Source organism: Musca domestica, unplaced genomic scaffold (assembly GCF_030504385.1).
Source record: "Musca domestica strain aabys unplaced genomic scaffold, Musca_domestica.polishedcontigs.V.1.1 1, whole genome shotgun sequence".
Lineage (NCBI taxonomy): Eukaryota > Metazoa > Arthropoda > Insecta > Diptera > Muscidae > Musca > Musca domestica.
In genome coordinates, this window is record NW_026712114.1 from 25,477,288 (window position 1) to 25,489,573 (window position 12,286).

Below are 12,286 nucleotides of genomic sequence, written 5' to 3' on the forward strand. Positions count from 1 at the left end.
TCCTGTAAAAGGGTGGGATTTTTTTAAGTATTTAGAAATTTATTTCGATTTATGCGCTGTATAACTGCACCACCATTTCAGCTTTCACCTTGTAAAATTCATATACTTTTAAACGAGTAGGATAATCAAATGGTTGTCGATATCCGGATTAGTGAGAGTTTTTGACAATACTTTGTTTGTCGAGTTTAGGCATAGCCTCTACACAACGGTATAATCCAATTGGAGGGATTTTCAAGTTCTTTGCAGTATTTGCATTCTGTATTTGAATATTTCATGTCTTCAGAGAATCGAATATATTATAGGATAACTTTTTGATGTAACTCCATACATATCCTAGATATTTCATAACATGCATATATGCTCCAAAATGCCCGGATTTTTGAAAAAAGGCCGAGAAAACACCTTGCTTTTCTACCCAATCACTGCGACCCCAACACATGGCTCCACTTTCTGTCATAAGTTGTATTATCATTGAAGGAATAAGTAAATTATGAAAAGAGAGTTAGAAGTACGAGACACGTATAGCGGCGTTTTGAAAGCTAACATCGAAAGGTTACATAAATATTAAAAAATAAATATTAATGTTTTTTTTGCAATATTACCCTCAGTCGGGTTATGTTCTTTAAAAGTGTAGAAATTTTGTTCGCGCCCGATCTAAGTCTGATATAAATATTACTATATACCAAGTTTGGACTAGAACAACGTTTTTTTTTTCGAAAATATTGAAATTTTGTGTTGGAGGGACTAGAACGAGTCCATATTATTTTTCGACATTCTCCATTACAAAAATGGAATAGTCCAGTTTCATGACTGGCCTAAGCTTGATATAATTATTACCACGGTTCATAAAAGATGAATTTATATTTTTTCTGCAAGTTTTGAAGAAACCAGGAAAAGTGGATAGATTTATTTCATTTTTACACTGCCTCCCATATAGACAAGAATATTGACATTTCCGAGTGAGTTGGCGCTCATTATATTATCCATTTTGCGACTGATGATCCTTTGCGCAATTCAGGTCCTTTGCACAATTCAGGTCATTTTTCCGTCCATTTATTTATCTGTCTGGTTGACTGCTTGTCAGTCACGATAACTCAGTCAGTCACACACGATAACACTTCAAGAGAGTATTTGATTTGGTCCAAACTTGGTAAATCGTAATATTATTGTCAAACTTAGATCGAGTTCGGAATTGGGCAATATCGGGCCACTTACATTTGTACATCCTCCACAAAGGGTAAACATTTGGAATAATTATAACTTTTATAAAATGTGAAATAAGAGTTCGATTCTCTTCAAGTTTCGCACATCTTTTTCAATTTTTCTACCAACATAAGATCTGATATGAAGATCGAATATATCGGTCTACTCCTTCTGACCTTCCCTACAACATTTTAAATAATCCTGAAGATCGTAAAACGCCAGTGTGTGAAAATGGGTACTTCGACTCGCTATATTTGGTACCTAATCCACATTTCAACCTTTTCCACATTTTCGCTCGTCTGATTGGCTGGTGCGGACGATAACTCTCGAAGGTAGTATCCGATTTGGTTAAGACTTAGTACAGCGTAATACTATTATTATACTTAGTTGCAGTTCGGGAATGGGCAATATATACGGACTCCTTCTGGTACCTCCCATACAAAAAACGTATTTTTTAATCATGAAAGGAGATAGAGTCAACTTTACTAGTCCTCAAAGTTTTATCAGTGTCAGGCTAGGTGCGAGAATGGACAATATCGGCCAAATCTATTAAATGAGGAAAGGATACAAATTTTGAATTATAAAAAGTCAAATACGAACCCGATTGTCTTCAAATTTCGCACATCTCAATATTTCGACCATCACAAGAACTGGCTTGAAGAATGGATAGAACAAAAGAAATAGAAACAAATAACAAAGCTGTAATTTCGGCCGGGCCAAATTTTGAATATCCCACTTGGAACAAATTTGGCATTTTTCTATACGACTACGTGGACCTGCATAGGCTTCTTTTGCCATAAGCCATTACAATATTCAAATGCGTAACTTGAAAACAAAATCGGTGAATGACGTCGCTAAAATTATCAAAATACCGAATATCGGGAGGTGCCGTTATATGGAGGCTACACAAAAACGTGAACCTGCACAGACAATTTTCTGTCTTAGGCTGTAGTATCCATTGCGAACTTCAAATACCAAATTTGGAACAATTCCGGTGAATATTGTCGCCAAAATCATAAAAATACCGAATATCGGAGAAACCGCTATATTGGGGATATACGAAAACGTGGACGTGCTCAGAAAATTTTCTGTCTTAGGCTGTAGTATCCATTGCGAACTTCAAATACCAAATTTGAAACAATTCCGGTCAATATTGTCGCTAAAATCATAAAAATACCGAATATCGGGAGAAACCGCTATATTGGGGATATACGAAAACGTGGACGTGCTCAGAAAATTTTCTGTCTTAGGTTGTAGTATCTATTAGAACTTCAAATATCAAATTTGAGGCAATTCCGATGAATATTGTCGCTAAAATCATCAAAATACCGAATATGGGGAGGTACCGCTATATAGAGGCTATACGAAGACGTGGACCTGCCCAGACAATTTTCTGTTTTAGGCTGTAGTATCGATTACGAACTTCAAATATCAAATTTGAAACAATGGTCCATTTTCAATACCAAAAGTCCTTTAGACATAATATACATTTGAGTAAAATTTTATCTACCTACTTCATTTCGTTCGGAAGCTAGAGCGATTTCCACAGACGGACGGACATAGCTAAATTGTCATAGAATTTTATGCTGATCAAAAATAAATATACTTTGTGGCGTCTAAAATGTATATTTCGAGATGTTACAAACGGAATGACAAATTTATAATACCCTCCATACTATGATGGAGGGTATAAAGACCTATATCAAAATCACCCTGTCCAAAAACTGAGCGTATAAAATTTAGAAATTATAAAAATTATATGAACACTATTCATATAATGTACCAATTGTATTTTCATCGATTAAAAATATGTTTTTTTCTTCATTTAAAATTGGCTTCCATATTTGAGAAAAAAAAAAAACAATTATTTTAAAACATTTTATTGTTTTAATAACATAAAAAATCTTACCAATTGATTTAATTTAATTAAACAAATTGCATTTATTTTTTTAAAATATACATATTTTTATTGTTGTTCTTTTTTTATGTTTTTTTCATTGCCGTAATAATAAGTTGCTTATATAAGAGTGTTTGGTTTTTATGGATTTTCTTTTTTAATTGTAATATATATTTTAACATTATAATTATTAAAATAATTATTATTTTTATTTGGGCTTATTAAGAGTATATGTGTATATTTTTCAAATATTAAAATTTATTTATTTTATCATTATTATTAAAACTTATACAAATTTGTTTATGTTCTTGATTGGTTGGTATGAATGTTTAGATGATGTCTTTGAGATGCAGAGTGAATAGATGGAGACTACAGTGAAGCATTTACACATACTGAGTGTAGTACATACATAGTAATATTTCTTGGAAAACATTTGTGGTTTAGATTTTATGGAAAAAGGAAATAAATTGTAATTTCTACAGGGTGTGCCATGTTAAACAAATAAAATTGAAAAATTATCAAAAAATAATTGTAACTTTACAAAAGAGATTTTGCGTAAATTTAAAATACCTCCTATCAATTTATTTATGAAATTCAAGATGGCTCTATGTTTTAATGGGAAGTAAATGATTTTTACATAAATTTTTATGGTTGAGCTATAATTTCTTTAGATTTTTCAATTGCAATACCAAGTTATTTATCATATCATGTGTGCATTTAGTTACAGAAAAAAAAAACGGATTCGAATTTAATGAAATTTCTTACAAAAATAATTAAATTATTTTGTTGCTTTACATTGCCTAAAGTTCTCGTTTTGTATAAAAAAAAAAAACAATTAAGTTAGTATTTGTTATAACTTGGTATAAAGTTCTTTTACACATAAACACATATATACATTGTGGCGAGTCGTTTGGTATGTAGTTTCCTTTTTTTTCTTCTTATAAATATTTACTAGAAAAAAATTGTTCTTATATAAAATATTTTATGTTTACACATAGAAGGCATTGTTTTTTTTTATAATATTTACTCTTATTTTGTGTATTTAATTACATTACTTTTTCATTCATCAAAATGTTTTGTGTTGTTCTTTGAAGTGGTGTATTGTTGTGTGATTGATAATTTTGAAAAAAATTTGAAGAAATGAAATTTAATTAAAATATAATATATATATATAAAAAGAATAAAATAAAAAATAAACTAAATTTTAGATCCATAATTTTAATATGAAATTAAATAGTATTAAATTTAATAAAAATCCTTAAGGAAATTTCCCATTGAGAACATTTGCGAAAGAAATCTCCATCGTCCGTTCAATTTTCCATACGACATACAAAAAGTAGTAATGAGAGGGTGAAAGTCCTTGCATATTAAACTTGTCATCTCGGAATTATTCAATCCACATTATGTCAACCCCAATATAGCAGTATCTCCATTTTTTAGGTATTTTAAAGATTTCAAAAAAATAATTTGCAATAAAAGTTTTTGCTGTAAAAATAATCCGGTTATCACAAAACTTCTGATATACTACTTGCTGAGTCCTTATATAGCGGGGCTCCAATTTCTGCAGTTTGACCAAATTTGCAACATATGTGGGTTTCTGTCTCAACGAAAATTAATCCAATGGAACATTTTCAATATCAGATTTATGGGGGGTTTCATGGAATTAGCGGGAATGGTTATAATGTAATATTTTGAAATTCTAAATATTGACAAAATATCAAGACAAAAATTTAGGCCAGGTTTGTGATTGAGGTTAGAAAAAATTGGTTGGTGTTTTAGTATTTTCACTCGACCGAACATAATGCTGCATGAAAATGTACAGAAAGTAAATCCATGTTTTAAATGGGTCCCACATAAACGTACCAGACTGTTCGCAAAATTTTCCTGGTTTTTCAGAAATTTGGGCAATAAAATTGAAGAATTTATATCCGATGAGATTATTTTTTACTTGTACAAGTATCAACTATATATGGAAATTTAAGGACTACAACAAGACTTGCAACATTTTTGGTACCATTTTTTGTATGTAAAGTTTTTTTTTTCTTAAAAGGAGGCGTTTTGGTTCGATTTAACATAATTTGTACATTTTTCAGAATGGTACTGCTTTTGTACTTTTTCTATTCAAAAAGTACTCGCATTTTACATATTTTAGTCTTTTTATGCAAAACGAAAATGCTGCTACCCTTTTTGGCATATTTTCAAGCTAAATGTAACAATTGTGTGCTACATGTACCTTTTTTAGTACTAAGAAACAACAACTTGGAATAATTGCTGATAATATAATGTTGACATATCCATTATAATGGACCTGTGCAAAATGTCGATATAGCCCTTTTCGACCTTTCGTCTGTGGAAATCAGTCTAGTTTTCGAACGAATTAAAGTAGGTTGATAAAATTTTACTCAGGTGTAGTTTAGGTCCGTATAATTTGCAATGGGTAAAGGAAACGCTAGTTCTAAGGTATTTTAGCCATAGTTTTAAAACGAATTATCTGTAAATTTGCAGTTTGTTTCCCCAGTACCTAGGAGATATTCTGTAAAAAAAAAGAACACAGTCGATCAGCGTAAATTTCTTAGTGGATTTAGCGATCCCCGTCCGTATGGTGTAATCTCGCTATCTTTCGACCTAATTGAAATAAAAAGCTAAAAACTTGCACACATGTGTATGTTGGTTAAGTTCGTAAATGGATCATGTCGGTCCACGTTTTCCTATAACCCTCATATAACGTTACATCGGTATTTTGATGATTTTAGCGACATTATAGACCAGAATTGATTCAAATTACGTATTTAAAGTTCGAAATGGGTTCAAGATCCTACGACAAAAAATTTGCGTTTGCAGGTCCATGTCTTCGTATAGCCCTCATATAACGTTTTCCATTTAAAATGTATTTTTCGACGATTTTTTTCATTTTCAAGTTCTTTCCGAATGGAGGAGGTTATTAAAAAAATCGACTTGGCTGAAATTAGGTCATTTTGCAGGTGTTATTATTTATGTCACTTTATTTTGAAGGGAATTTTTTCTATGAAAGAAAATTCGTCTTCTTATATCCTCCATATAACTGGACCTTCCTATATTTGCTATTTTCATGATTTTAGCCACATTGTTTAACGTAGTACAATGATATATGTCACACTTTTCAACGGAATCATTTAAAATGTGCTAATTGAATTTCGTAATGCGTACTACCTCCAAGGACAGATACCGGTCTTCGTATATCTCCTGTAGTGGTGCCTTCCGAGATGATTCCTCGTATGACAAATTATTTATACAGCTCGACGTTTCCATGTAGACACATCTATCCACATTTTGATAACTTAAATTTTAACAGCTATATATATATATATATATATATATATATATATATATATATATATATATATATATATATATTTTTTTTTTTTTTTTTTTTTTTTTTTTGTATTGCAATTTAGATCCGTGGACTCCTTCTGGTACCTCCTCCTCAAATTTTCAATTTTTTTTTTAAATTTCAAAAAAATCAAATTTTTTTGAAAATTCAAAAAAAAAAAAAAAAAAACGACTTCTTCGAACTTTGCACTTTTCCACATTTTCTCCTCACAAACTGGCATATTTTTCAAAAATTCTAATATTTCATAATAAATCGATTTGATTTTTTTCATTGCAAATTTAAGATCATTAAGAAATAGAAAAACACATAAACATATGATCTTCGACTTAGAAAGGGGAATCTCAAAAATTAAAAATTCGGTCTATTCCTCCAAAAATAAGGACAATCACACTTCATAAAAAATACGAAATAATAATCCAATTTCCACCAAAGTTTGTACTCTATAAAATTGCTGTCAACATAAGGCTTAGACAGACAGACAGAGAGTCACTATTCCTCACAACACTAAATCTATTGGGGAAAATGGGATATATGGGCCTTTTTCTTTTGGTGGGTCCCTAAACATGTTGACAAGTTTGAAAAATGACGAATCATACATAATGCGGACTGTGTCCTCGATTTAGTCTAAACTTGTCTCGCCATATGGGACAATATCAGACTAATATTTTAAATAATGTGAAATAAGATTTTTAAGTTCCCAAAACGTTTCACATCTCAAAATTTCTATCTTCACCAGATGAAATGTGATTATGGAATATACAGTGCGAGATGAAAAAACTGCAACCAACTTTAGACTTCTGTCATTTCTAAGCCACTCGTCCAACAGCTGTTAAAATTATTCCAGTGACAGCTCATTATATTGTCTACAAGCGTACAAAAGCATTTTGGTGAGAAAAAAGTTATTCCTGATGGAAGCGTGATTTCTTTGTATTTGGCTGGAAAACCACAAGTGGCTATCGTTAGAGCACTGCAGCATAGACTCAAAAGAGCTAAAGAGTTGGTTTGCTTGACCGAAAGTGGTGAACTGCCGAATTTGTTGGTTTTCTCCGATAAGAAAATATTCGTTGTCCAGAAGTTTGTAAACAAACAAAATGATCGTGATCTTTAGAGGAATTTTTCCCAAAACCCCTTCCTCTTTCTAATATCTCATTTTATTATTTTTTCCATCAAATTTGTGGTAGGTTTAGTTATTTAGATTATTTTCCAAGATTGACTGTATCTGTTCCTCTCTCCTAAATGTTAAAATGTGAAAAAAATAATATTAATTCGATATCAATTTGTTGGAAATCTGAATTAAGGAAACACTTTTGTTGAGTGGAGCATTGGTCTGACCCCTGGACCACCGACGTAGCCAAGGAGGTATCTTTTGAAGTATTTTCTGCACTTTTTGCTTTAATAAAGAGCCGATTGTGGCCTAGACGGTCATATTAAATATTAAATGGGCGATCATTGATATTTTTCTAGCTCTCATCCACTTCAAATTTAGATTCCATATTAATTCAAACACTCTTTTTCCTATAGAAACAAATTAAGCCTCTGTTACAGATGTTTTTTTTTATTAAAAATTCGAGTCTCTGTGATTTCTGATTTCACATAGAAACACTCCAACAATTATATAATTTTAGAGAGAATAATAAAAACTTTCCTTGTTGTGTTGAACTACTTGGTCACTCCGGACCAAATTTGATGCCAAATGGGGTTTTCTTCATCTTTTCTGTTTTTGCTAAATAATAAACAATCCATAAATTTAAATAATTTATTGTTCATTTATTGGTTGTGTATATATGTATAAGTGTTTTTCTTTTAAATATATATTTAATTAATTACATTCATATATAGTTTGTTTGTTTATATTTGACAATGTGTTTTTTGTTTTTGTTGTATTCTTATTTTGTATATTTCCCATTTTTCTTTTGTGATGAATTATCATTGTTATAGCGACGACTATAGTACTTAATTAGAAAAAAAAACAGTAAAAGAAAACTTAAAAGTAGCTATATACGATTCACTTATTTTTTACCATATAATTAGTATTAAAAGCTAAATTTGAGTGTTTTTCAAAACAATATTGCAATGATGATCAATCATTAAACGACAGTTCATTGAACGAAAACGAGAATTGCTTAAACATATCTAAAACATTGAGATTTGAAGAAATAATGCGAGTTTGTAAAAATTACAATATGTAAAATTAAAAAAACATGAAATACAATATAAATTACAAGTTATTTTAAAATTAAAAAATTGGTAAATAATTAAGTAGTTGGAGATGAAAAAAGCTTTCTTTTTCACACATAATTTTTTGTTCTGCTTACAAACGTATATTGATTTGTTGAGAAATAAAATCTTCTTTGTCATTTGCGAAACATTTGAACACAGTATCAAAAAATTCAAATATTTATAATTAAGGAAATGTTGTATAAAAAAATTATTATTTGTTTTCTTAGGGTTCTAAGAAAAATTCAAGTTAGGGTAGGAAGGGAGAGAAAAAAAATAAGAGACGTTTTATACGATTTGCTTTTATTTTTTTGTTTATAATTTGAAGCTTTTTAAAGCACTTCAGTCCGTTTGATATTCATTTGGTGGTGGTGGTGGTGGTGGTTGATTGGTTGTTTGTTTGTTTGCTTCTTTGAATGATGACGATGATGAAGTTTACGATGACGATTGATTGGTGATCTGGTTGAGATTACTGCTTTCCAAAGTAGAGAGGAGATTTTTCACAGAGCGCGCAAGTGATAGATAGAGCGTTTAAAATGTTTCATCGGTAAAGGACATCATCAAACTGAAACATTTCCGCCTTCTCCCAATTCTATACATCGCTCTGCTTGGCATTGGTGTTGATGATGAAGGCTCCATTGATGTGACCATTTTGCATTGTTGTTGTCGTTGTGGTCGTCGTCGTTTTGCCATTGGTGTAGTAGGCAGGCGTTTTGCCATTGGCAAACATGACCGCTGTCTGGGTGGCACCCACACCATTTAAATGGGCAACGAGTGGATTTTTGGTCGTCTCGCCAGGCGGTGTGGTCAGTGTGGGTGTTACCGGTGAGGGTTTTATCAACTCCAATTTATCATCTGTTGAGCCCTTCAAGGTGGTCTTGACCAAACCCCGCAGATCACTGTTTACCGAATGCGGCATGGCATAACGCAGTTTGCTCCAGAACCGTGGATCACCCCACTTCAAGTAGGTGTTCATTTTCAAATAGGCCTTGAGATCCGAGTCCAAATTATCAATGTTACCAATATCGCCATAAATAATCACAATGACACGTACCCTGCCCTCATTGAGTGAGGCCTGATGGGCAGCCTTGAATTCCATTTTTGCCCACACCGATTCAATGAAATTTTGTGATAACACCACTATGGTGCGCCGGGAGTCCTCCACCGAACGTATGATATTATCGGGTATACATTCGCCCACCAGCCAATCCCTGGCATGGACACACAACTTATACGAGGGATTACCATTTTCCAGTTCCGGTACCAAATAATCGGAAATGAATTGCTCATCTTTGTGGGAGTACGAGATAAAGGCATCATATTTCTTATCCTTGTCCAGTTCCTCCTCGGTGACCAGGCACAGGCAGCAATTGTTGGCATATAACCAAATTTTAATTTCCTTGTTATATTTGTAGTACAAAGCAGCCACGGCACCAATAACCAAACCCATTACCGAAATGGCAATGCCCATGGCCAGATATAGCTCATTGTCGGAACAAATATCGGTAATGGATAGCTCACTAATGTACTTGACAGTGGGGAAGTTTACACATGCCATGTCACTGAAATCCTTGATCATGTCGTATTTCCTTTGGGCAAACATAAACAGCGGTTTGGCATCACAATCACAGTTCCAGGGATTTCCCGACAAATAGAGGGTCTTCAGGGCCCGACTTTCGTTCAAAAAGTTAATGGTACTCTCATTGAAGTATTTCAAATTGTTGCGACGCACATCGAAATAACTGATATTCTGGGGTAGCTGGGAACCCTCAATCATCGAGAGATTGTTACCGGCAGCATATATTTTCACCACACTGCCATAGCCGGGCAATGAGGCCAAGGGAAGTTGGGTCAGGTTGTTATTTTCCACATACAATTCCGTGCCGGCCAATTGGCCCTCAATATTTGGCAACGCCGGCAGTTGGGTCAAATTACCATTGCTACAGTTCACCATGAGCATTTTATCAAAGCTTCGCACCCAACAATTACAACCCTGTGGACAACGTTTGGGATTGGAATTCTCTTGATCGTATGGGCACAACAAATCCATGGGATGTAAACTCTTCACCAATTGTCCGCTCAACGGTTCCGGTGTACTGCAATGCAAATTGTCCACATTCATTTTCAGCAACTTTTGTTTACCCTGTCCATTTTCTCCTCTAATGTACTGGACAAAGGCCAACAGGAAACAATCACATTCCATGGGATTGTCATTGACATCAACATTAATTGCCGCATTCGGTGCTCCATAGACATTAATGCCAATAAAATTCACCAATCTTAGCTGATTGTGTGTCAAATTCACCCGCAAATCATGTTTATTCAAGAACTGTACATCATCTTCGTTTATCATCGTGATCTCATTGTAGCTCAAATCCAAATCCTGGAGATTTGGCAATGTCAAACGCCAGTCTTGGGCAATATACATTATGGAATTATTTTTCAAATTCAATCGTGTCAATTTTGAGGCTGCCTGGAAGGGAGAGGCTCCATTGGAGGGTGAAATGCCCTCCTCTATGTATGATGTGAAACGTTCACTGAGCGACAGGCGATTATTTTCCAAATTCAGATCTTCCAAACTTTGTGTGTTGAGGAAAGCATCGTAGTTAATGGTGGTCAAATGATTGTTGCTCACATCCAGTTCTTTGAGTTCCGTCAACGACAAAAAGAGGGCGCTGCAAGGGAAGAAAAATTTTCAAATATTATTCTCATACTCGTTTGTATATCAGACATGACTAATTATTTTATTTTCTTAAAGTTTTATGATTTAGGGTCTGTTTTTGTATGACCACAAACAAGTTACTAAAAAAGTTTCATATTTTTAATTTTTTAGATATATGTTCAAAATATTAAAGACACCTTTTGTCATATATTTGACCCTTATTTATGGTTTATATTAATACTAATGAGTGTTTTTTATTTTTCTTCTAGGTAAGTGTTTAAGGCCTAATTGCAAACCCGCAAAAGTGTAAGTATGTAAATAACATCACAAACACCATATGCGCATTTGGGCGCCATTTATCTGAATTTTCATGGAGAAAATATTTCTTTCTTCTGTTTCTGTAAACAGAACGGAAAGTGGATTCTTATTCTAGAAGTGTTCAGAATTCCTTGAAAAGGCCAATTATACATTTTTCCAAAGACTCCTACACTCTCCAAAAATACTCTAGACTCTAGAAATACCCAGCAGAAAGAAGTAGTCAACTTTTAGACCTTTCGAATTTCCTACTTCTTCAAAGAAGTCGACTTTGAATTTTGACCAATAGCATCAATGCTATTTCTGATTTTTATACTATCCACCATAATATGGAGGATATATTAAGTTTGTTATTCCGTTTGTAACACCTCGAAATATACATTTTAGACCCCAAAAAGTATATGTATTCTTGATCAGCATAAAATTCTGTGGCGATTTCCGTCCGTCTGTACGTCTGTGGAAATCAATTTAGCTTTTGAACGAAATGAAGTGGGTTGATGAAATTTTACTTAAATATATACTAGGTCTGCAGGACTTTTGGTTTTGGTATAGCCTGCCGTTATTCGGAATTTTGATGATTTTAGCGACAAAATTTACAGGAATTGTTTGAAATTTGGTCCGT

General features: G+C 33.0%; 2 protein-coding genes across 5 annotated transcripts in view; one reads left to right on the top strand and one right to left on the bottom strand.

The window, feature by feature from the left end:
• LOC101896481 (cation-independent mannose-6-phosphate receptor) overlaps positions 1-12,286 on the top strand; it is a 208,480-nt gene that overhangs the window by 153,630 nt on the left and 42,564 nt on the right. The gene's annotated exons all lie outside the window — the stretch shown is intronic.
• Positions 8,217-12,286, bottom strand: part of LOC101891253 (protein toll) — a 311,410-nt gene continuing 307,340 nt past the window's right edge. For all 4 annotated transcript variants that reach the window (XM_059121120.1, XM_059121110.1, XM_059121116.1 and 1 more), the window contains one exon: positions 8,217-11,362. In XM_059121120.1, coding sequence (XP_058977103.1) covers positions 9,280-11,362 — 2,083 coding nt within the window. In that variant the 3' untranslated portion in view covers positions 8,217-9,279. The remainder of the gene's footprint in view (positions 11,363-12,286) is intronic.